Below are 23216 nucleotides of genomic sequence, written 5' to 3'. Positions count from 1 at the left end.
GGCTAGATTTTATGGATCACTGGGAGCTAAAGATGGTAAGCGGCAGTGCAGAGGGAGACCTAGGGGTCTCCACAACATGGCATAGAGGTGACTCCTCTTCAACCCTAGATTACATTTTTGTTTCTCAGTATCTACACACGTTGCCCTCTGTCATGACAGTGAAGCACGATGGGGGGAGCGATCACAGTAGATTGGAATTATTCTTCCCTGACCTTTCTATCTCTCCTCTACATGTAAATAAACAGTTGTTGAATGGTATGAAAGGGAAAATAAGGTTGGTAAAATATAAGTATAAAGGTGCACACTTAAAGCTACAGCTGAAAAAAGATGCCAAGAAGCATTTGGGAGACGGAATGTCATCCGCAAAAATGTACCAAGTTTCTTTGGGCAACTTCAGCCCCCGGTAAGCCAACAGGGATAGTTAAGCAAAAGCACACGCACGTCTTTGACGAGGAAACACAGAATGAAAAGAGAGCTCAGAAGAGCCCTGCGGAAAATTAAGTCGGCAGGGCTGTTGCCAGAAGTCTATAAAGTAGAAATCAGCAGAGAGAGAAACAAATACAAATCGTAATCCTTTCATCAAAAGGCTTCCAGAATGCAAAATGATGTCGAGGAAATACAAAGAATTTCTGGACACTAATTAGTCAATTTGAGGGCGGAACCGGTAGTTCTTTGTGTAATTTAGTCCCTGAAAGAGGGTGGGTGGAGCACTTACCAGCAGTTTTTAAAGATCCTAGTGATTCCCAGTTTGTAGTGAAGCCGCATAAACCTTGGCAATCGAACTTTAATGATGGGGATATTGAAGAGATAATTGTCAAGTCTTTGGCTTCTAAGGCAGCAGGTCCCAATGGCCTGACATATCAAATTTTGAAAAACAAGCCTAAAATGTGGTCACATCTACTATTTCTCTTATTCAGCGAGATTCTTAAAAGACGCCTATTCCCAGCATCCTGGAAAGTTGCACTAGTCATTCCTTTTTTCAAAAGTGGGGATCGTCGAGAAGCAGCGAACTATCGACCAATAGCTGTGCTCGACATAGAAAGTAAGATCTTCATGAAACTTCTGCTAAAAGAAGTGACTCAATGGGCTGTAGACCAAAAGATTCTGTCCCGCTTTCAAACAGGTTTTCGAAAAGGCATGTCAACAACATTAAACGGCTTGGTTCTCAATTTGGTAAGTGAGCAGACAGAGGGAAATGGATCACTGCCTCTGTATGGAGCATGGATTGACCTATCTAAAGCATTTGATCAGGTAGATAGAGCTCTACTGTGGAGCAAATTGAGGCACTGAGGATTGCCTGAAACGCTTTTGGCAATGTTGGTGCAGCTACACAGAGAGACTAAATTAAGAGTCCGCTTGCACGAGCTGGGGCACCTCTCGGAATTCATGGAAGTAGAAAGGGGGGTAAGACAAGGGTGCTTAGGGGCACCCCTTTTCTGCAATCTCTTCCTAGTGGACATGGGGATTTTTCCGGAATCGTTGGCGTTGGCCAGCCCTGAGTTGAATGGAAGGAAGATCTTTTGGCTGGCCTATGCAGATAACATTGTATTGCTAGATAGAACAGCAATTGGGCTCCAGCATTTGTTATCCAAATTCAGTGAGTATGCGAGAATAAATAAGCTTTCTATAAATCCTGCAACATCAAATATCATGGTCTTTAAACACCCAAAAAAAAAAAATACTCAAACTGGGTTTTAGACGGCCAAAAGATGCAAAGGATAGAGGTGGTTAAATATTTGGCATACAACATCTATGCCTCTTCCGCTCTCTATAAAATTGAGGCCAAGGTGGCAGCAAATGTAGCGCAGGGTTCATCGCAAATGCTCAAATTGAATCATAAGCTTTGTAACTTTTCTATCACTCCGTTAGTCAGATAGTATTTGGCAAAAATAGTTCCGGTAATTCTTTATGGATTGGAGGCTAGATTGCGACTTTGGTTCGTTAATTGGAGTGTATTCGAAGGTCAACTTTGGAAGAGGGTACTAGGTCTCCCTGCATGCACACCAAACTGGAGTCTCAGGTTCGAACTTGGTTTAAAATCGTTGGGTTGTATGGCAAACTGGAGACTAAGGGGGTCATTCCGACCCTGGCGGTAGGGGGCTAACGGCACCGGTAAGGATGCCGGTGCCGTTAACCCCCTACCGCCGCATTCCGAGGTCCCTTAGCGGGTCCCACCAGGAACAGCTGGTCTGACCAGCCGTCCTTAGCAGGACCCTTTAGGGGGCCATGGAGCTAATAACGGGCCCGTTATTAGCTCCTTCCCCATTCCCATTGAGCCCTATGGGGGCTCAAATGGGAATGGGAATGGGGATTGGTTTTCCGAATGGGGACTTACCGGGTCCTCCAAGGTTGGAATGACCCGGTAAGACCCCATTCAGAGACACCGGACCCGGGTTTGGAGGCAGCCATGGTGCCAACAGCACCATGGCTGCCTCCAAACTCGGAATGACCCCCAAATCTCCTTATATCGGGAGATTATTATTGGAAAAAAGACCTCTCTCTATGGTGACATTAGATGTTATGTGTTAAATTCTAGATCTGCAATCTTGTCATCGTTAGAGAGAAAGGTGAGATAGTCCCTAATAAAGACTGACTTTGATATAGACACCCTCATCTCCAACCCATTGAAAGTTAAGAAGAAGCTAGAATCCATTGATTGGATAGAAACAATCGAGAAAGTGAGAATGTCATTTTTTACGAACCCCTTTCTACAGGGTGAAAAAAAACTAGGTTGCCTTTCCAGCTATCTCATGAAATTTCCAGAGAGCTTGATACGCAACAACTTTTTAAGGATAAGGTTAACTCTGGCAGACTGTGGAGAAGTGCTGGTAAGGCGAAAGCAAGGAGACAGAGCAAAACAGCTATGCACAGTCTGCATCAACCCAGCAAAGCAAACGCTGATGGAATGCGAAGAGACGTGGAACTCGCGTCTAGCTTTCTTCAGGAGATTTATACAACATGAAGAAAGCCTTATTTCAGAACTTTTCTTGGACTGATTAATTTCAGGTCAAAACGCTGCACTAACATCTGCGATGGTACGTGTGTTGGAACTTTGCGAAAGTATTAGTTAAATCGCATTGTAACCCCCAACAATGGAAGGTTAGAGACTAAAAGTTGGACTATGGGAAGGGTGATGCCAGTAATCTGAGGAAATTTAATTTTTAGAATATTGTTAGCTATGTTTGTAATGCTGTATTTATTGAAATGTAAAGTGGTTTTTGTATATTTTTTTTCTTTTTGTTTGTACCTTTTTTGTGATTTTTGTAAAGACTTGTTGAGTCATAAACAAATTTTAAAAAATATTGCCACTGCCACATTTAGATAGAACTTTGAACACTAGCATGCGTCACTTCCTGATTAAGATAAGATATAATAGAGCTGTGAATACTAGCCGCGGCCACATTGAGAAAGAACTGTGATTGTTAGCTGAGACATATACCCCACTAACCCAAAAGCTCAAATCTCTGCATACTTAACCCACGCAAAAACCCACACAACCACCCTCTTGCACATCAAACCGCACGCACTTCATTAGACCGCAACATCATACAACACATAAGCCGCACCAACAGCACACGAGGACTGACACTGATCCAATATCCACACCCAAGCTCAGCGCACAGTGAAGATAGAACTGAAGCTGCCATCAGTACACCACCTCTCTCTTTTTCCTACCCCCTTTCCACCCGACTTACCTCACGCCACCTTCTTATTTGCAGATCCGCGTGACCGCCTGGGGACCAATTCCGTTGGTGACGGCGCGCGGTATAAATACTTTTAACATTATACATTATGGAGAAAGGGGACTATGGACTAAGAGTAAATTAGTGCCTATGGTGAGTAACTTATAATTTCACATACAATCCTTTAAGGGGGTAGAATCAGACTTAGGAAAACGCCAGGCTCTCTGCTTCTCCTAAGCACGACCAATCTGATCTTCAGCCCCTCTCTCTATTTCTTGTACTTGTTTTCCTCTTAACCTTTTATCTTCAGGTGCTTCCTGCACCCTTCCTGCACCTCTTTTTATCTCTGTTTCTTTCACTTTGTCGTGCACACTTGCACCTTTCCCTTTTTGCTTTCGGGTCGCTTGCACCCTTTCCTTGCTTTAGGGTCGCTTGCACCCTTTCCTTGCTTTCGGGTCGCTCGCACCCTCTTGCTTTTGGGTCACTTGGACGCTTTCCTTTTCTTTATATTCTTTAAAGTTCACTCACCTCTCATCTCTCTTTACTTCTGTGCAGCTAGCGCATCTCTTTGTATGCTTTCTCTCATGTTTCCCGCTCTCTTTACTTTCTCTCTTGCTTTCTGCTTTCTTTACTTTCGTCAGTCTGCCTCACTCCGGCACTCAGCGGCACAGCTCCAGTGCTCCAGATCTCTTGGAAATGGGAGTATGTTACTCCCTATTTTTTAAAGTTGGGAATAAAAAGATTTTTAGGGAGTAAAAATGTCAGTCCAATTCCCAATGAGAGTAGTTTATTCCTGTGGCACTACATGCATTACTGGTCCAAACCTATCCATGTAGCTCTGTGGGTAAACACAGGGGCACACAGTTCGGTGTGTCCTTATTTTGGAAGTATTTTTACTCCCTATATTCATTTTTTGGCAGGATTTTCCTATTTTTAGGGAGTCAAAGTGGCCAATTCACCCCTTATCTGTAGGGCAGGATGTAGGGGTCTGTATGTGTCCTGACTCTTCCTTGTTGTTCTCTTGTCCCTGTCACCTACTGTGATGGGGAACTCCTGCCAGAGTATCAATTCCGGCCGGCCAGAAAACCCTAGTTTGTTTCAGTGGCTCCCGCTGTTGGTTAGAGGAGAGCGGGACTCATTCCTCCCAAACGCAGGCATGTCCACAAAAGAGGAACTTTGCTGTTGTGCTGCGATGCAGAGGCTCCTGTGGCGTATGGCTGGGTCCACCATTACAAACCTCTAATGGCAAACCGATGAAGGAAACCTTATGAAACCGAGGAAGGAAACCTTATGAAAGCACCTTTGCCACAGGGAGGCCCTGCATTGCCAGAGATCCTCGTTTGGCAACGCCTCTTGACAATTTCACTCCACCCTTTCTACTCAGTCCACCCCACTTTCGTTCTCAAACACTTTCCACTCACGCGCTACACACTTCCTGATGCACTCACTCTACTACCTTGCACGTACACTCACTGCACACTACCACTTGCTCTCACCAGCCATCACAATTTCTTTAATTTGCCTCCACTCTCCTGTCCGCCACCCTTCCTTCTGCTGTTATTTGTCTGCCACCTGCTCCTCCTCCTTGTGTGGCCTTTCCTTGTGTTGTACTGTATCTTGATTTCTGCATGCTCCCTACTAAACGTTGACTAAGACTGCGCAGCCATTCCTACTTGTTTGTCTGAATTCCTTTGTTGGGGTGCCTTTTTTTAAAAACTCAAGTCCCCAAAACGTTTTGCTAGCTTTCCCAGTTTCGTGACTTTTTGTTAATGGAGAGATTTCGATTGAAATCCTCCTGCAGCTGCAACTCCTTTTCTGTGCACTACGCTCAGTAGCCTGTGTTACTAGGATAGGGTGATCCCATTTTCTTCCCAGTGTTTTCTTTCTAAGCCAGAAATTATGTTGAGTAGGATGGTGGCAGCTGTGTATTTTTGTTTTTGGCTACACAATACTGTAATCTTTTTATTGTGTTGGTAGCCCCGGCTCCCTTGAAACAAAAAAACTGAAACTGCTTCCAATTCATTTTGAAAGTCCAAAACCCTGGGTGTTTTGTTTGTAGAACGAGCAGTGACCAAAATGGCCATTCCGTTCTCTTTGCAGAGCCCACAAAGGCACATTTCGTTTACTGGCATCTGCTCTAAACTAGATTAGGGTCTCCCTGATGCCTCAATTCAATCTGCTGGTGTGCTTAAATTAATGGTGTTTGGCTGGGCCATCGTTGTAGGATCAGTGGCAAACCTTGTGCATGGTTGTGGAATCGGGGCAGGGTTACCTCCTGCTCCCTGAGTGTGCATATCTAGGGAGGCTCTCTGCCATTCTATTTTTTGTTGTAACATTTATTTTCAGAAACTCCTATCGTAAATACCTAGACCTATATGTGCCAGGATGGTTGATAGGAATTGTCCTATTTTTTTATTTATTTTTTAATCCTATCAGATTTTTTTACAAAAGAGATGGCTGCGGATAGGTCAAAAAGAAGTAAAAAACTGATCTTGGATTCTAAAATTAGTTCCCTGGTGTAGTTGAGACAGTGTTCAGATCTTGAAGCGGAAGCATCACTTTGATGATGTGTTGGATAATGTTCACTGTTGCCAGCAACCATTTTGTTTTGTCTCCTCCTATCAATTTGTACCAGCTGTTTTCCTCATCTTGGAGGTTGAAGTAAGAAAGGGTGTTTTTCAGGTATATAGAGCGAATGTTTCGTGTCGCCGGACAGTTCAAGAGTAGGTGGCGGATGGTTTCCTTTGTCGTTATGGATTTACAGATACGGCAGCTATTTGTTGAAGCTAGGCCTCTCGTTGCCAAGACTTTGTTTGTTTCCAGTGTGTTCAGGTGTATTTTTAGAAAAAGGTTCCGTGCCGGTCTACTTGGGAATAGTTTGAGGTATGTTTGTACGGTATCCAGTTTCTTGAAAAACGGGGGAAGATGATTGGCAAGTTTGTATTTGTTTTCTGTTTCAATGGTCTTTATCCAGTCCTGTTCTCGAATCTTTTTTACGACTTTGACTGGGTGGGTTATGAGCTCTTCTTCGCTACTTTCCACTGTGTGTAGAAGGGTCAAGTTCTTGGTTTCCCATCTCAACAGCATTTTGCATGATCCAAGTTGGATTTCTTGATTTATCAGACGATAGGCGTACGGCAAAGCTTTCATGATACATTTCCTATAAAGCAAGACACTGTTTGAATCTACTGTTGCTTCCAATGATGAGAGACTGAGTTAACGTCTGATCAATGCGATAGGGGTTGATTTTGGTAGGCCGAAGATTGATCTCCAGAAGATTGCTTCTAGTTTAGCCCATAACTCGGCAGGAAGGTTAGGCATTGCGTCAGAGCTGTAGGTTAAAGATGGAATAACCGTCTTTTTATAAAAGTCTCTGACTGGGATCGACAAGTAGCGTCCAAATTTGGTATCGATAGCTTTTCCTTGAATTGCTAGATTTTTTTTGTTTTTTCATAGAGTACCTTTTGCATTGCTTTGTCTTTGATCGAGCTGTCCAATGTGACGCCTAGGTACTTGAAGTTGGCGACTCCAACAGTAGCTGTGCCCAAATGAAGCTGAATCTTTTCCTTAGTCCTGGTCGATTTTTCGATGACCATCATTTTTGTTTTCTCGTCGTTAATTTCCAGGTTATTTTCCGCCATGTATTGCTGCAGGTTGTTAAGTTGGCGTTGAAGGATTATAGGAGTATGATCTAGGAGGATCAAGTCGTCTGCGTAAAGCAGATCTGGTCTCCTCCAAGCTTTGGTGGAAAAGCTTGTACTGATTTTTCAGATTCTTGGAAGTCACCTAGGTATGTCCAAAACAGGGCCGGGGCCAAGGGACAGCCCTGTTGACACCTCTGGCCGTGTTTATCTCCCCGGAGAGGGCCCCTTGTTGGTTCAACCGGACTCGCCTGGACGTGTTGGAATATAGGGCTTTAATTGGACCGAGTAATTCATGTGGACAATTCCATAAGGTGAGTTTCTGCCATAGTCTTGAGCGGTCAGCTTTATCAAACGCCTGAGTAAGGTCGATGAAGGCGATGAATAGGCAGGGTCAACCTTCCAGGATCTTACTTTTCAGCGAACTCAGGATGTTCGCGTTCGTGCCCAAGTTCTTTTTTAAACCTGTCTGTAGATTGTCCTGACAGGGGGCTTTATTCGCCCATGTAGTAAAGTGTTGTAGGAGAAGAGACCCGAAGAGTTTACCTATAGGGTCTAGAAGGGCAATTGGGCGGTAATTAGCGGTTTCCTTTTTTGTAGATGGGAACTATGTTCGCACAGGTCCATGATGGTGGGATGGATTTGGATGTAGTGCAACGTCTGAAGATTGCGCTCAGGAGAGATGACCAAGCTTCTGGGTGTGTTTTCAAGTCGAGGTTAGTGATTCCGTCAGGACCTGGGGCACGAGATGGTTTTAATTTTCTTATCAGGTCCTGGATGTCCTCAATATTATCTAGCCGTGTCCATGGGGTATCGCAACTGCCCATGTCCTGAGCTGATTTAGGCCGTTGGAAGAGGGTATCGAAGTAGGCCTCCCAGGCCGTTTCTCCGATTCCGTTCAGTTGGCATGGGGGAGCGCCAGGTGTTGCTGAATGAAGGAGGGAAAAAAAATCTCTGGCGTGGTTGCCATTTGTGGCCTCGAGGATATTTTCGGCGTTTTGTTGGTATAGTTTATGGCGATGTCCGCTCAACCATGCTTTGTAGGTTTTTACGGCTGCGCTAATGATGGTTAATGACAGCTGGGGATCTAATTTTCGTGCCTGCCTTTTAATTCTTCTGAGGTCCCTCTTTTTTTCCGCGATCAATTTATCATAAATGTGTTTTTGTTGAGACTTGGTTTGCTTTTTCTTCCCCTGTGGGACTCTGAAGGTGGCCAGTAGTGGGATGTAGTCCACCACCATGGAATTGTCTTGGCTGTTTAAGCCCTTATAGGCCGCCGTTAAAGAGCTAATTGCCCTTTCTGTCATTCTGAGTCTTGTGCCTTGACTTGTTACCTCTATATTTGGGGTCATTGATGGATTGGACGGAGGACTCGAAGACCAAGCGGTTTCTAGGAGGTTGTGATCACTTTCAGGCATCCTCAGCACTTTAAATGTTATTAAAGGTAGTAAGGATCGCGACGCGAAAATGTGGTAAATCGTTGATTTTGAATTTGCTCTTTCCCAGGTTGGAAGTCTGTTTGGGGCGAAAAAGGCCTGGTCGAGATTAGAGAAAGATCTCGTTTTCATCAGATTCAGCCATTTGATTGTCCTCTGGTCTGTTAGTGGTCTGTTAGGTTTACTCGTAGTGGCGTTGGTAGAGGCCAGGCAGTTGATGTTAAGGTTGCCACATATTACAATGTGGTCGGCTTGGTAGTTGGCTTGAAGCCAATCGATTTCTGTCTTGATCATTTTGATGAACTTTGAACAGTCTATGGTGGCTGGTTTCTAATAGATAGTGATAATAACCCTCAGGCTTTTCCGGGTTGTATTGGATTTCACATCAGTTGTTAGCCAATTTAACTTCACCATCAACATGTAGTGGTTCTCTTTCAATTTTTGGATGGCCGTTAAGCCGCGTCCACTACGAATTGCAATTAATAGACCCGCTGTAGGGCGTCCCGTGGTGCCTTTTTTGGCTAAGACTGTGTTTATCTCGTAGCCATTGAGGTTAGGGGGTTGAAGTAACCATGTCTCCTGGAGGCAAATGATGTCATAGTCGCTCAGGTTTATGGTGCCCAGAACAGTTAAATGAAGAAAGCCTTGAGTATTCCATGAACACATCTTTATTAGGTCGTGGTCGCTGGTTGGTTGATGTTCGCTCGTGTTGCTGCAGGTCTTTCCCTTGAATGGCTATTTTTGACGTTGGATCTTCAAGGCTTTTGGAAGCCATGACCACATGGTCTGCAATGAAGAACTTGGGTGTGGTTTTATCACACTAGAGCAGATCTCGTTTTGGACCTTCCTTTGGATTTTCTGGTGTTCTTTTAATTGTAAATTCTTGAGTTGAAAACTTGAGTCTATTGGAGAATCAAGGTGACTTGGGTTTTGATGGACAGGTGTTAGAGGTCGAGCTGTGGAATTTAAGGACACCACTGTTGGTTTTTTACTATAGTCCTTAGTGAGGGATCCGTTCATTGTTGAGGCTGTTCTGGTTTTCTTTGGCGTGCTACAATGTTTTTGTTGGTCTGGTTTCGGTCAAACATTTTCTTTCGTAGTTTGAGGTCTTTTTAATTTCCAAGTTTGTACTTACTTTTATTTTCCTCGATGATTCGGTTATATCATATCCCAAAATGAACAAGTCTTCTGCTACTGTTCTTAAGAGGTTGTTTATAGTCAATGACGCTATGTATAAATGTGAAATCGCCTTAGAGTGATTATGACTTGGGTCGACTATCTGTAGATCTGCTGATTTAACAGAACGTAGTTTCGGTATATGGCTAAAAAGGTCGATGACTGCTCTTCTATTTAACGTGACATCATCGTAGTTCCCAGGGATCTGCTCTAGTTTCAGTATCCATCGGGTTTGTGTTTTCTTTTAGACATCTGTCTTTGATTTGTAGAGTAGATTTGAGGAATCCTTTGTGTGCTCTCTGGTTAGAGTTTTTCCTAGTCGATTGTTTGGTCGAAACTCCCGAGATCTCCTACAAGGTCTATCTTCGTGTCGCTCCTTCGGCTGAGGTCCATGAAAGCCTTGCTTACTTGTGGGTCGACTTTGATGGTTTGTTCTTGCATAAGCGACAGGTGTATGCTGATGAGTTTGAGTTTTAAGTACGTCGTTCTATTTCATGGACGCACAGCATCTTGGGTTCTCAAGGGTGAGAAATGGAGATTCTGGGGTCTCGGTTTCTTCGTTGATGGATGTTTGTGATTGAAAAGACGTTTTAGCGGGTTCTGAGTTGCCTTGGGAATCCGAGTATGGACTTGTTATCGAGTCCGTTAAGTGTTGTGTGATCATCATGCCTTCATTATTTAGAAAGGCTTCAGCCCCTCTTGGAGATTGGTCTTCTGTGTAAGGCACTCGTGCTTCTTTTGTTGTAGGCTTCAGCTTTGGCTGAGCCACTGGAAGTCTTAGGAGTGGTGCCATTATACTCTTTGCAGGCTCTTGTTGAAAGATTAGTTCAAGTGTCGTTTCCTGCTGAGTTTGGATTTGACTTCTATAGTTTCTTTTGGAGTCTTGGACTTCACAGTTGAAGGAGGTACTACTACTGTCAGATCAATACATGGTAGAGTTTGAGTACCTTCTGATTTGGCAGATGGCTTTGGATGGCACGAAAATCTTGTGCTTGATGCTGTTTCTTGAGCATTAAGGGGTGGTGGTAATCGTTGGAGCTGTGTAAGGTCTGTGGGGTTTTCCTTTAGTTCTAAGGCCGTGATGTACCCTTCGAGGTAGGTCAGTTTGGTTAACATTGAAGCTTGAATCGATGTTTGGTCTTTGAGTGTGTCTCCGATAGTTTCATAAAGTTTGGTGAATGGTTTAAGAGCAATGGTTATTGCCAACATCAGAGTACACATGTCATTTTTTTTTGGTTGTGTTTCTTTGGGAGCTGCAGAACTTTGAGACGGTGGTTTGCTCTTAGCTGGAGATAGTGGCCGCATTGTTGGTGTACCTAAGAGTGGCGGCGGTCTGTTGGGTTGGTCCAGAGAGTATCTTCTTGGATGGTTATAGTTGTCTAAATTTGAATAGAAGGTGTCTAAGGTTTTCTCAAATTGAAGTCTATTTTTCGTTTTCGGGGGGGATCTTGTTTTCATACGGGATTCCCGAGATTTCTTTATTAGGTCTATGTAGATGATCTAGGGCAGGGGGTGGTGGGTTTTCCACATGTTCATTACTGTTATCAGATTCCACTGCGAAGGGTTTTTGACCCCGATTGAGAGCCAGGTTGTATTGAAGAGGTAGGTTTGATCTGATGGGGGACTTTCTCTCAGCCAGAAGTAGGTTGGAGCTTTTAGTTAGGATTTGAGGCCCCTCCGTCGGGTTACCGTCTGGGGGTTGGCACCGTTCTTGTTGCTCCAGTTCTAGATCTTTTGTGTTGACAGTTGAAGCTTCTTTCTGGGTGGACACGGACGCTTCCAGCCTGTCCATTGGTGTGTTTATTGATGAGTGTTGGGGGGACGTTGAGGAAAAGTTTGTATCAAGTTCGTGCTCAACGTGCGGTACAGCCAACTTTTTTGGGGCAGGTGTAAATGCGGATTTGCCTTTAAATTGTCCTTGTTTATTTTTTGGGCGAGGTAGTCGCCACCGCTCAGGAATGGTAGAGAAGGTTTTCGTTGTTGCCAACTCGCGGTGCTTACGTGGTGGTGTGTTTTCTTTTACGGCTTCAAGGATTTCAGCGTCCGTTAGTTCTTGGCATTTTTCTTGTATTGCTTTCCAGTGTTTACAGAAAAAGTCTGATAGCAGCTTTAGAGGAGGTTGGGATTTCTTTGTCCCCTTTCTTGAGACCTTGTGGGTCACTCGACCAGTTTTATTTGACTTGCCCTGTTTTTGGGTCGCTCTTTGCTTCACCAAAGGTTTTGTTGTTTTATTAGGTTCATCTTTATCTAGGCTTTCCTCAGTGGAGTCACCCACTTTCCATGGTCTTTTTTTCTGATTTTGTGGGTTTTCTTTTTCCTTTTCACTATGGGGTGTGTGGGGTATTGGGTCGGCGGTTGGTTAGAGGATTGTCCTGCAATTCAGGAGAAACGATATCCACTGGATTAACGTGGATCTGTGCTTTTACCATTACTACGATAATGGGTGGAGCCGAGTCACTGTTGGTTTCGCTTTCTGTGTTGAACGCAGGACGTGCGGCACAAGGCGTCTGTGAAGAAGGATCCGACGGTTCAGGTGGATTGAGACCGCTTTGACCGAGCCCTCGGTCATCTCCTTCCCTCATCGGCTTTCCTGATGGATTGCCCTCCTGCGGGGCGGCCGGCACGAGTTCCGTCAGCATCCGTCCCGGAAGCACATGGGCCGGCAGGGCCGGAGAACTCAACGCTGCCCCCCCCCCTCCGGGGGATAGGGGAGCTCCGGCGAGGGCTGAGCCAGCATGTGTTCGGTCGGGGGCCGTAGGAGAGAGCTGTGTTAAGCTGGAGGGCTCGCTCGAGGTAAGATTGTTTTCCTGAAGGGGAGCGTTAATATCCTTTTGAAGTGTGTTGACGCAGGTTGTTTGGGCTCTGTGTTTTTCACTAGAGCGAGTAGGTGGTATGTTAGTAACGCTTCCCTTGTTCCGACGAATAAATGAGTATTAGTAGGGACAACTGGAACACGCCTCCAAAGGTTGCTGTAGACGGGGAGAAAATACTGGAATGGAGAGAGCAGACTGCAAGACTAGGAATTGTCCAATTGCAACAGTTTCTAATTAAACACTGTCTCAACACTTATGCTTTACAAGAATTCAACTGAATACTCTTCAGAACGCACCTCATAGTGGTGTTTCTGGGTACATTCAGCGACATTTGTGGTTGATCATACACTGCCCACAGCCCCATGCCATTCTAAAGATTTTTTTCCTAAAAACATATTTGGAAGACTGCTGCCGCTGTGCTGGCTCAGCCCCTAATCCTTCTGCTACTGATGCCTTGCCTCTCTGTATTTGCAGAATCTTGCCTCAAGCTCTTGTACTTCCTGCTGGTCTCTTGTGATGAAACCTCCCTGCTTGCAGCCTCTTGTGTTACCAAGCCAGCTAACTCTAAAGTAATCCCCGAAGTTGCATTGCAGTGATAATGATGCAGACTGCAGTACCATCTAGTGGAGGACAGAGGAAGCTTTTTTTAATGATTTCATACAGTGAAAACCTTGTGTGAACATATGCAGTGGAAAATGAAATGTTCCGTATTTACTATAATGACATGCGTAAAAAGGCACAATACGCACCTTATCTGGAGAGCTGCACGGCTCACTAGCCACACTCCAGCCCCTCAAAAACACCAGGCCAGTGCCTCGGCGCACCACTATCCTCCGGACTCTCCAGGTTTCTCTTCTTGCAGCTCCCTGCTCCTCTGGTCCAGTCAGCATCCCCAGCTTGCTCCCTGCTTCTGACAGATCCACACCTTTTATATTGTAGGGAAAAGTCAAGGGGAGTCAGGTGTGCACAGTTGTAGTCAAGTGCCTGACCTTGCCTGACTCTATTAATGGGACAGCCTAATGGTGGTATGTAGTAGGCCTCTCTTTTTGTCTCCATGTTCCTATGGGTAATCTTCATTGCTCTTGGTCGCCTCTTCCTCGTCCCAATACCTGTTGGAAATGGGGTGGGGGAGATGGAGTGGGACTGGAAATATCCGATAAAAGCTGAGGGGGAGGATTTTAGGGAGTAATAGAAAAAGGGGGAATACCATGTCTCGCCCTTGGGTGCTCTCCTCCAAATCCCTCGTGACCCTCCACTCAGGTGATCCTCCCTCGCTTGTCCACATGTAGGGTCGGTATCGAAAAGCAATGGCCCTTCCCTGGCCACCTGAATAGAGGATCCCTGGGGAGTATGTGGGAGAAAACTGTGAGGTTTCTTACACAAGCCAATGACAAGGGAAAAGACAAATGATTGGATTTCACTTCCGTGGATATTGGGGAGAGGGACGAGAAAAGGATGTCTGGTATCTCCCATTTTATTTTCAATGGCGCTGGAAATGTTAGCAAGAGATTTTAAGAGGGAGATGAGAGAGGCAGATTTATTAGTGGGCGGGCGAAACACAATGCCTCTATGTACGCGGATGGCCTATTGTTATATATGTGCAACCCGTTGGAGAATTTACTAATGCTATTGGTAATACTGGGTAATTTTCATACAGTCAGGTTTTCCCATTAATAATGAAAAGTCACTGCTATTCCCATTAGGGGGGTCTCTGCAGGCAGGATATTGCCACCCTCCCGGATTGGGGATACAATGGGAAGGGGAATCATTCAGATACCTAGGCATTCAATTCAAGTTTTTAACGATGTTGATGAAACTTTTGTGTACAGTACTGGTAGGGCATTGTCGGGATTTGGGGAAGAGGTCAAATTTTCAGCCTGTTTCATACAATTAGTTGAAATAATTCCATGAATCAGGCAGTTAGTAAAACGTTACCTCTTTCCTCAATGAGGAGAGTGGCAGTATGCAAAATGGTTATACTTCTAAGGTTGATGCATTTCCTTATTAACATCCCGTATTACATTAAAAAAAAGTCTTTGAAAGAATTGCAGTTATTATGGAACACGGGAAGGCGGCGGGTGTCTTTGGCAACTCTGCGACGCGCATACTTGGAGGGGAGACTTAATTTAGCGGACTATGAACAGTATTTCATGGCGGCTCAATTACAAGCGGTACTTGTTTGGAATGACACACGGTGGAAAATGTTGACTGGGTTGGTAAGCGTTCTTCCGAAGTATCGACAGGGGATCGGCCTGGTTAAGGGGGCATGGTGGGAGGGAAAGACACCACTAATATGTTTCAGGTGGTGTCAGTGGTTTGGAAGAAACTGTTAGCTAAATGACATGTTGTAAGGGTTATATTGTAATGATTTACCATGGAGTGTGGACCCGGAAATTAATTCTCCAACGAGAGGGGAAAAAGACTGCATGCCGCTGGGTAACATATTTGTGGATGGAAAATTGGTGCCCTTGGTACCGTAGAGTAATATGTATGGGATTTCCGAAAGGGCACTTCCTGATTTATATGAAAGTGGTCAAAAGATTAGCTCTCATGTGTGAGAGTATTCCCGAGGAGCCTAGCACTAATCTGGTGATGCAGACATTACTATCACAGGGAGAAGGGGGGACAGGATTTATAGGATCTATAAGGCAATACAGGGAGAATATCCCCAGAAAGTCATACTAATTAAGGTAAAAGGATATGGGTTCTCAGAAGAGGAATGGATCAAAGGGTGGGAACGGGTCAAAAAAATATCCAGAAGCGCAAGGTTTCATCTTATTCAATTTAATATCATACACAGGGTATATGTGACCAATGTTCCCTCTAATTATTTCTGTCTATGTGCGGAACTGATTGGCTGTTGTGCGCACATTATTTTCCATGTGCACAACTGACTAATGAGGTAAACCACTTTGTGAGCTACCATCGCAGAAGAGTTTGGAAAGGAATTACCTCTTCCCAGCCACTGCAATTCTTTAAAACTCTTACAACACTTTTTCCAAACACATAGGCTAAAATAAAATGTCATATGTGATTATACAGAAAACTCATCAACCAGTCAAAGACTTCAATATCTGCCATAGTATTTTTCAAACGTATATCTGTGCAGAGAAAAATGTCGGCCTCATTACGAGTTTGGCGGTAACTCCATTACCACCAACTTTACCACTATGCCAAATTACAATTTCAGGCCTGGAGTGGAGTATTTGCTTCCAGGAAAATCCTGGCGGTAAATCTTCCAGCTCACTGCCGAGAAATCGCCAGAATCGTCAGAATTTCCGATGCAGTAATTCCCCCCCAAAAAGCCCCATTGAGTCCAGTGGACTCAATATGAATGGAAATTACACTGGTACCACCACGTGTAATCCGGTGGAAATTCCTCTGGACCAAGTAGTGGGAACAGCAATTCGTTTGGACAGTATTCCAGTGGATTTACGCGGGGATACTGCCCCAAATCGTAATGAGGCCCTGTATGTTTTATGCCACTGGAAAATCACTCATTTGTATTACAAAACACAAATATCTCTTGTCATAACTGATGTGGATGTCAAGAAACTCAGACAGAATATATTTGCCAATGGTTTAATGGCAATTAAAAGCTATGTGTCAAAAAACATGCTGAAAGGAGTGTCACTTTAAGTAATTCAAGGGCCAGGAGAAATTGCTTCTAATAATTTGTGTAAGGATGATAATTGCATCGGAATAACTGCACCTTAGAATATGATAAAAATTCCTGTGCCTCTGCTTACTATGCACATTACTTTCTCTTGTCGGTAGTGATAACACCAGCCTTAGAGCTAAAAAGACATTTGCACCATGCATTTTTACTCCCTAAAAAAAGGAAAACGTTCCTAACAAAAATGAGAAACAATGGACATATCATTGCTTCAACCCACAAAGCTCCACTGATTTAGATTAGTGACCAGCAGAACAGTGGCCTACGAAGGAACTCCAATAATATTAATGCCCGATCTCAAGAGGAATTTTAAGAGGAAAGAATATCTTTTAATAAGCAGAAAGTATCCCTATTGGCAAAGCAATTACTTTTTTTACTCCCATAAAAATAATTTTCAGGCAATAGCCTCCCGCCTCTCTACGTCTTGAGCCGGACCTCCTTAAGTTCCGGAAACGACTCAATACCTTCCTCTTCTCTTCTTCTTTCTCCCTCCCTCTCCCCTGCTAACCTCTATCTTCTCTCCTTCTTCCCTCCCTTTTCTCTTGCCCAACCTACTCAGTTTTCTGACTGGTCACTGGTGCACCTCCAGAGCCTCACAGGTCCCAGGTTCCCCTGCCAGTCCTGCACTTGCCTCCAGGCCACTGCACTCTGCTTTGCACTGCCGCACCCAGAATACATTCCATGTGAGTGGCAACCACTCTGCACTTAACACAGGCCCCTGTGGACTGGGTGCACTTGTCCCCCTTGCGCTCCCTCGCAGTTCCTGTCCGTGCACCTACACGACCTTGAATGTACTAGGCCCAGCAGGTTTGTCTGTCTGGTCCTCCCTCTGTCTCCCCTCTTTACCTTGTTTCTGTATGCCCTTCTCCCGCACCCCCGCTCCCCTTCTCTCCCCACTCTTTGGCACGGACTTATACCAGTAGAAATGCCTCTGTCCTAGTATGCTAGTTATTGTTGTTCGATCATTTGGAATCTTAAGAATGACTACTTTATCCCCTTGTTCCCTTCCCACTTTGAAGCACTTTACTTGTGTATAAGCGCTTTAGAAATAAACAATTACAATTTAACTCCAAGTAGGGAGCAAAATCTGTTTGGAGCCCTGCTTGTACCCCTGACAAAGGAAGTGAAATGACAGGGTACATATTCAAGTGTTTTTCCCACCCTTCCGCACCACAGCCTAGATAAAATTAAACAAGAGCCTTACTGAGGTTTCTTTTGGAGCACTGTTGAACAAAATCACACATATATGCCTGTTAAGTTAATAGCATCAATTCATCAGAGATAAAATTGATTGAGTGCCTTCTTCTGTAACTATGGATCCCTTTTCTGTAATTCTTTGTGATCAGTTAAATAAGATACAGGGAGATGCTAGAGACTGTACACACAGAACACATGGTTATATTGAAAAGCCCTCAGCAGTTGAGCACAGAAAGATAAAGAAGGTGCTGTTGTCTAGATGGGTACTAGAATGTCCTATCCTTTAGCAAACACACAACACATATCCTTCAGTGTACTGCCGAATCGTCCGGCTTAGTCTTTGAAATTTGCTGCTTTGTTCATCACCCGCAAGGAGTGATGCTTCCACCCATACCCTTCCCCGGCCCCTGTGCTTGCCTCCAATAGTAGTTGATAGAACACTGTAAAAAGTGAGGGATTGTAGCAGTAAACACTCACTGGGATATTTGCAAACCCACAATACTTTGCAAGCAAGGCATATTTAATGCCTCAACATATGATGTGCTTTTTAAGAATGTCATGACTCTGCATGTACACAATTATTTTGTAGTGCATACAAGATTGTTTACAACATACCCCACCCTTATGTCATTGTGTAGGATTACAAAAGTGCTCAGTGAAACTGTTTTGTTTAGAAAGGTGTTACCATATAATATGTGAAGGTCTATGCCCAAAGGAACTCTGAACACTTGGAAACAATGCAGATTGTGTGAAAAGCATTCTCCTGTCTGAATATCTGGATTCCTGATACTATGGACGAGGAATCTCAGGCATAGTCCATACCAATTATCCCTTCTAGACTAAGTAAAAGATATTGCAATGTTGCTCTCTACTCATAGGGTAATGCTAGTAATGCTTAAGTAGAAGACGCTGAGCATCACATTTGTCTTTTCAAAATCTTTAGAGGGCAAATTAATATTTTTCATAATGCATTAACTTACAGGGGGGCCTCTTCAAAGCACTTGCGTGACATATGTACAAAGAGGAAGTATGGGATCTGGTTACACATCCAAGTAGCCTGCTAACTTACAGTCAGTATCCGATATTTGAGCTGGTAGTTCGATTATATAGTGTGGGTGACGCTTTCGGTAAGGCACAATGAGTAACAGGAATTCTGACGCGTGAACTTTATTCATGTTACAACAAACATAAAACAAGTGGATGTGATGTAGCTACATGTCTGCTAACCTTTCGCAGAGCCAAGAGAGGAAGAGTCAAGGTTGTCTGGTAGTATCTTAATGTGCTCTGGGGCAGATGTTAGTCATAAGGTAAAAGTGTGGTAGAGTCAGGTTTAGGAGTCATGGGTGGGGAGGGAACATTTATGGTTAATCTGTGCAGGCATATCTTGGTTAGATTCTGCTGTTCATGGAGCCCGCTTTTCATATTAGTGTATTACCTGTTGTGTTGTATTTTGATTTTAGGGATTTTAGGTGTTTACGGTCACCCTTCCATAGTAATATAATGCAAATGAGCAGAATATCAAGACTAGTTGCTTATTTTAAGAGAAATAACATTTCAGGTAATTGCTGTGGCTTATGCCTTATTACATATTTTTGAATAGGTGAGCATTGTCTGTGTGCGCTGCTAAAAATCTTCTGAGCGGCACCCAGAAGGAGGCTGGGCAGGAACATTGTATGTGACCCTCAGAAATTGCATGCTATGAATGCTGTGCTAAGTCAGTGGACCTGGTGGGATCTGGCACATATTATGGGATTATCCAACTATTGCCAATTATTGGCATGCAGTGATTTCACGTATTAATCGATTATAACATTCCAGCTTTCAATGTGTCCCTAAAGTATGTTTGTGGGGGTATCATTCCGGGTAGGAAGAGAGACAAAACCAGACGATGTCTGGCACAATTTATGTTAATATTAGCAAAAAAAAACTGGTAGCAATTTGCTGGAAGAGACCTCAAGGTCGATCTTTGATACAATGGATGAAGGATATTTGTTAATGGGGTCTAACAGAGCTGGAGATCTTCCCAAAAACTCGGGTCCCTGATTCAGAAGAAGGGGTGGGAGTTGATTGGGGCCAGATGTTGAAAGAGCTAAATTCATGCAAGGATTTGAAGCCTCCCTGAATTGAGAGAAATAGTATTTGGAAATAGTCCTGTTGGGCGTGCAATGTACATGAGGGATGCGTAGGATTGGGGGGAAGGGTGGGATGTCTTCTGGCATTTGATGGGAGGGACCTTTGAACAGGGGCAAAAGATGCATCTTTATGTTAAGTGTACATTGGAGCCTGTAACTGATGCTATCACGACATGATCGGTTTGTGTTTTTTAAAAAAGAAATAGATTTACAGTCACTGGTGGCTTGATTTCCCTTGGGCAATTCCTTTTATGATTTAGATTCTTGCTGTGATCAGCATTGTTGGTACCTTTATTGTGACTGCAGCAATACTTGGACTTATTTTTTAATGTCGGTTTGGTATCTCTTGTGCGCTCAGAACTTGAATAAACATGTTTTTAAAAAAGGATACATTTAGTGATTTAGAAGATAAAGAGAAACAATGAGTTAGAAAAATGAATATTTTTCTGTATTTTCAAAACCGCATCAAACAAGGACCATCATAAAGGACGTTGAAGTTATTATTGTGAAATGTCATAGTCTTGTATAGTTTGCTAGAGCTGATTCTACTATGTCCTAATAAGTCTATGTGCCGTATCTGCAGCCACTGAAACTAATTTGCAAAGTTTGCAAACTCATCCAAGTTCTTCTGGTGTATTTGATTTTTGTTGGGGACGCTGCATACTTTTTGTAAAAAGACTTGTTTTAGACATGTGCGTATATACATATATAAGAACATTTCTGTGATGTTTGCAGGACTGTTACTCTTGAGCAGCCCACCGACAGTGCAAAGATAATTGCGAAAGAAACGTTAAACATGTTTCACGCCATGAAATTGAACATACAGGACATGAGAGGGGTAAGTCTAACATTTACTTTTATATCCGTTATTGGTATTTTTAAGTTCCACTACAAGTGAAGAGGTTTTCAATAGCAGAGCACTGCTTTTGAGTGCTGCATGTTTAGGACTCTTCATATCCATTATATTTCTGAATATATATTCACAACACTCTTTATTTCAATGGTTTGCATTCTCCCACAGATTCCTCATCAAATAGATCTCCATTCCAGTGTCATCTGCTTGGAAACTTTTTTTTGACAATGGGCGTAGTACGACTCTTCTCCAGCATGGGGTCTGGCATGGATTCACATGCTCATGAATATTCCCCGTCGTCAGGCTGGGAATCCTCGGTAAAGAAAAATCAGTATCAGTTTCGTTTCTGATCTGTCTTTCGTAGTAGTAACCAATCACTGATCTCTGCGTCATACTGACCACAGCCAATGACTGCCATCTCCCTAAGCCCCGCCTCTGGTAGCCATCTTCAGATTTTTACTGCACGTTCAAGTGTTGGGAGTCCTTGTGCTTAGCTCTCGAGCTTTTGCTGCGTGTTTCGCGCTTTTTCAGGTGAATTTTCACATTTTTTCGGTTAATCGAGCCTCAAGCTCCACCGTTTCTACTTCCGTTAACGGGTACCCGTTGCGGGATTTTCCTACGCCCCTCAAGGGTGAAGATTTCGTCGAATCAACCTCTTGGAGGATTCCAGAAGATTTGCGGCCTACTTCGAGATGGCCCAGGACGCAAGTTCGTCGCCCGGACCCAAGCTGTTTCGCAGCTGCCCTGGATGCAGGCTGCAGAATGTGTTTAAGGAGGACGAACATTCGCGATGCCTCTACTGTCTTCATGGGGACAAGACTCATGTAGAGAAGGACTGCCAGTTCTGCAAGAACTTGTCGTAGCGGACCATGAGGGACCGTCAATCCCGTCTCGCCAGCTGGTTGGAGAAGGGCTCAACGGGTGAGAAGAAGAAGAAAGGGTCCGAGCGGGCTTCAAAGTCCTGTGCGGGCGCCCCGGCGACAGGGGCCCAACACCAGGCCAAGCTCCGCGAGTCTGCTGGCTCCGGGAGCGCCGAAAGGTCGGGCTCTTCGGTCGCCAGGCAGGGCACACCTTCCCCGGCACCGTCAACCACGAGCCAGTGCTCCGGTTCGGGGAAGAGGAAGTCTGAGACCCCGGGTAAGCTTCGGGAGAAGCCCCATCCGATCTCGGGAGAGGGGGAATGAGGCGTCGCCCCTCCCCCTAAGGAGAAGGCCCAGGACGCACCTAAGGTGGTGAAGGCCCCTACCCAGCAGGCAAAGGCCTCCTATCGAGGCGATCGCGGCGACTCTGGCCAAGCCGGCAGAGACCCCACCAGCGGAGACTGCCTCCGGGACTAGAGTTTCCCTGCCGCCAGGGAGGGAATCCTCTTTTCAGCCCATCGTCATGGCCCCCGTGATGGAAAAAGGGGGGGGCACGGTAGCCTCCTCGAGCTCGGAGTCAGCCTCGGAGGGGGAACTGACCGAGGTTGTGAGGAATCTCGAAGTCCAATTCGAGAAGGTTTGATCCCGCAAGGAGATAACCGAGGAAGACGACGATGGCGAGGAAGAGCAGCCTTCCCTTCCGGCGCAGCCGGAACCTAGGCCTCAGGATAGCTCGGCGGCCATTTTGTTTGCGATCCAGTCCTTTTGCTCTGAGATAAGGACGAGATTACCATGGCCCAGGCAGGAGGACCCGCAACCTGTCTGAAAGTTCCTCAGGTTCGTCGTCCAGGGACGCCACTATCAATTCAGAGCACTGCCGTTCGGATTAAAGTTGGCCCCCAGGGTCTTTACCAAGTGCCTAGCACCTGTGGCGGCGCGGCTGCGCCTGCAGGGGATTCACGTCTACCCCTACCTGGACGACTGGCTCATCCGCTCAAGGACGAGGGAACTTGCACTTGCCGTCGAACACACTGCAAGGGCCGTCCAGCTACTCACAGACCTGGGATTCGCAATAAATTACCCAAAGTCCCACCTGGTGCCGTCGCAGGTGGCCCGGTTTCTGGGAGCGAAGCTCGATACAGTGAGGCGCCTGGCGGCACCGTCAGAAGAACGGACGAAGACCATTCTGGGCAAAGTGCAGCGCCTGCTAGCCACGGACGTGGCCAGGGTGAGGTCCATCAAGTCCCTCCTGGGGATGATGTCCTCTTGCATCTACCTGGTGCGCCTCTGCAGACTACGGATGCGCCCTCTTCAAGAATTTCTCAACGCCCGTTGGATGCAGGCGACGGGCACCTTCGAAGACAGGGTCCCCCTCAACGAGGTGTTCCGGCGGACGATTCAGTGTTGGGGCGTTCGAGCGCACCTCACGGCGGGCAAGGACTTTCAGACGCCGGCGTACCAGGAGACAGTGACGACGGACGCTTCCCTGGAGGGTTGGGGCGCCCACACCGGAGATCTCCACGCAAGAGGCCTCTGGCTCCCGGAGGAGAAGCTCCTGCACATCATCATCCTGGAACTCCGAGCCGTGTTCTGGGCTCCCAAATCGTTCCTCCCGTCGCTCAAGGGCAAGGTGGTGCGGTTCTTCACGGACAACACCACAACAATGTTTTATATACGGAAGCAGGGAGGCACCAGATCCCCAGCCCTATCCAAGGAGGCACATGATCTGTGGCACTGGGCGGTTGCCCA

General features: G+C 45.2%; 1 protein-coding gene across 4 annotated transcripts in view; it reads left to right on the top strand.

Moving 5' to 3' along the window:
- The window catches only part of REV1 (REV1 DNA directed polymerase), a 1193441-nt gene that overhangs the window by 745974 nt on the left and 424251 nt on the right, over nucleotides 1-23216 (top strand). For all 4 annotated transcript variants that reach the window (XM_069636691.1, XM_069636693.1, XM_069636692.1 and 1 more), the window contains one exon: nucleotides 20490-20592. In XM_069636691.1, coding sequence (XP_069492792.1) covers nucleotides 20490-20592 — 103 coding nt within the window. The remainder of the gene's footprint in view (nucleotides 1-20489; nucleotides 20593-23216) is intronic.

Source organism: Ambystoma mexicanum, chromosome 7p (genome assembly GCF_040938575.1).
Source record: "Ambystoma mexicanum isolate Mex_15411 chromosome 7p, UKY_AmexF1_1, whole genome shotgun sequence".
Taxonomy (NCBI): Eukaryota; Metazoa; Chordata; class Amphibia; order Caudata; family Ambystomatidae; genus Ambystoma; species Ambystoma mexicanum.
The sequence above is the reverse complement of the archived record's forward strand: the minus strand, read 5'-3'. Positions and strand labels throughout refer to the sequence as shown.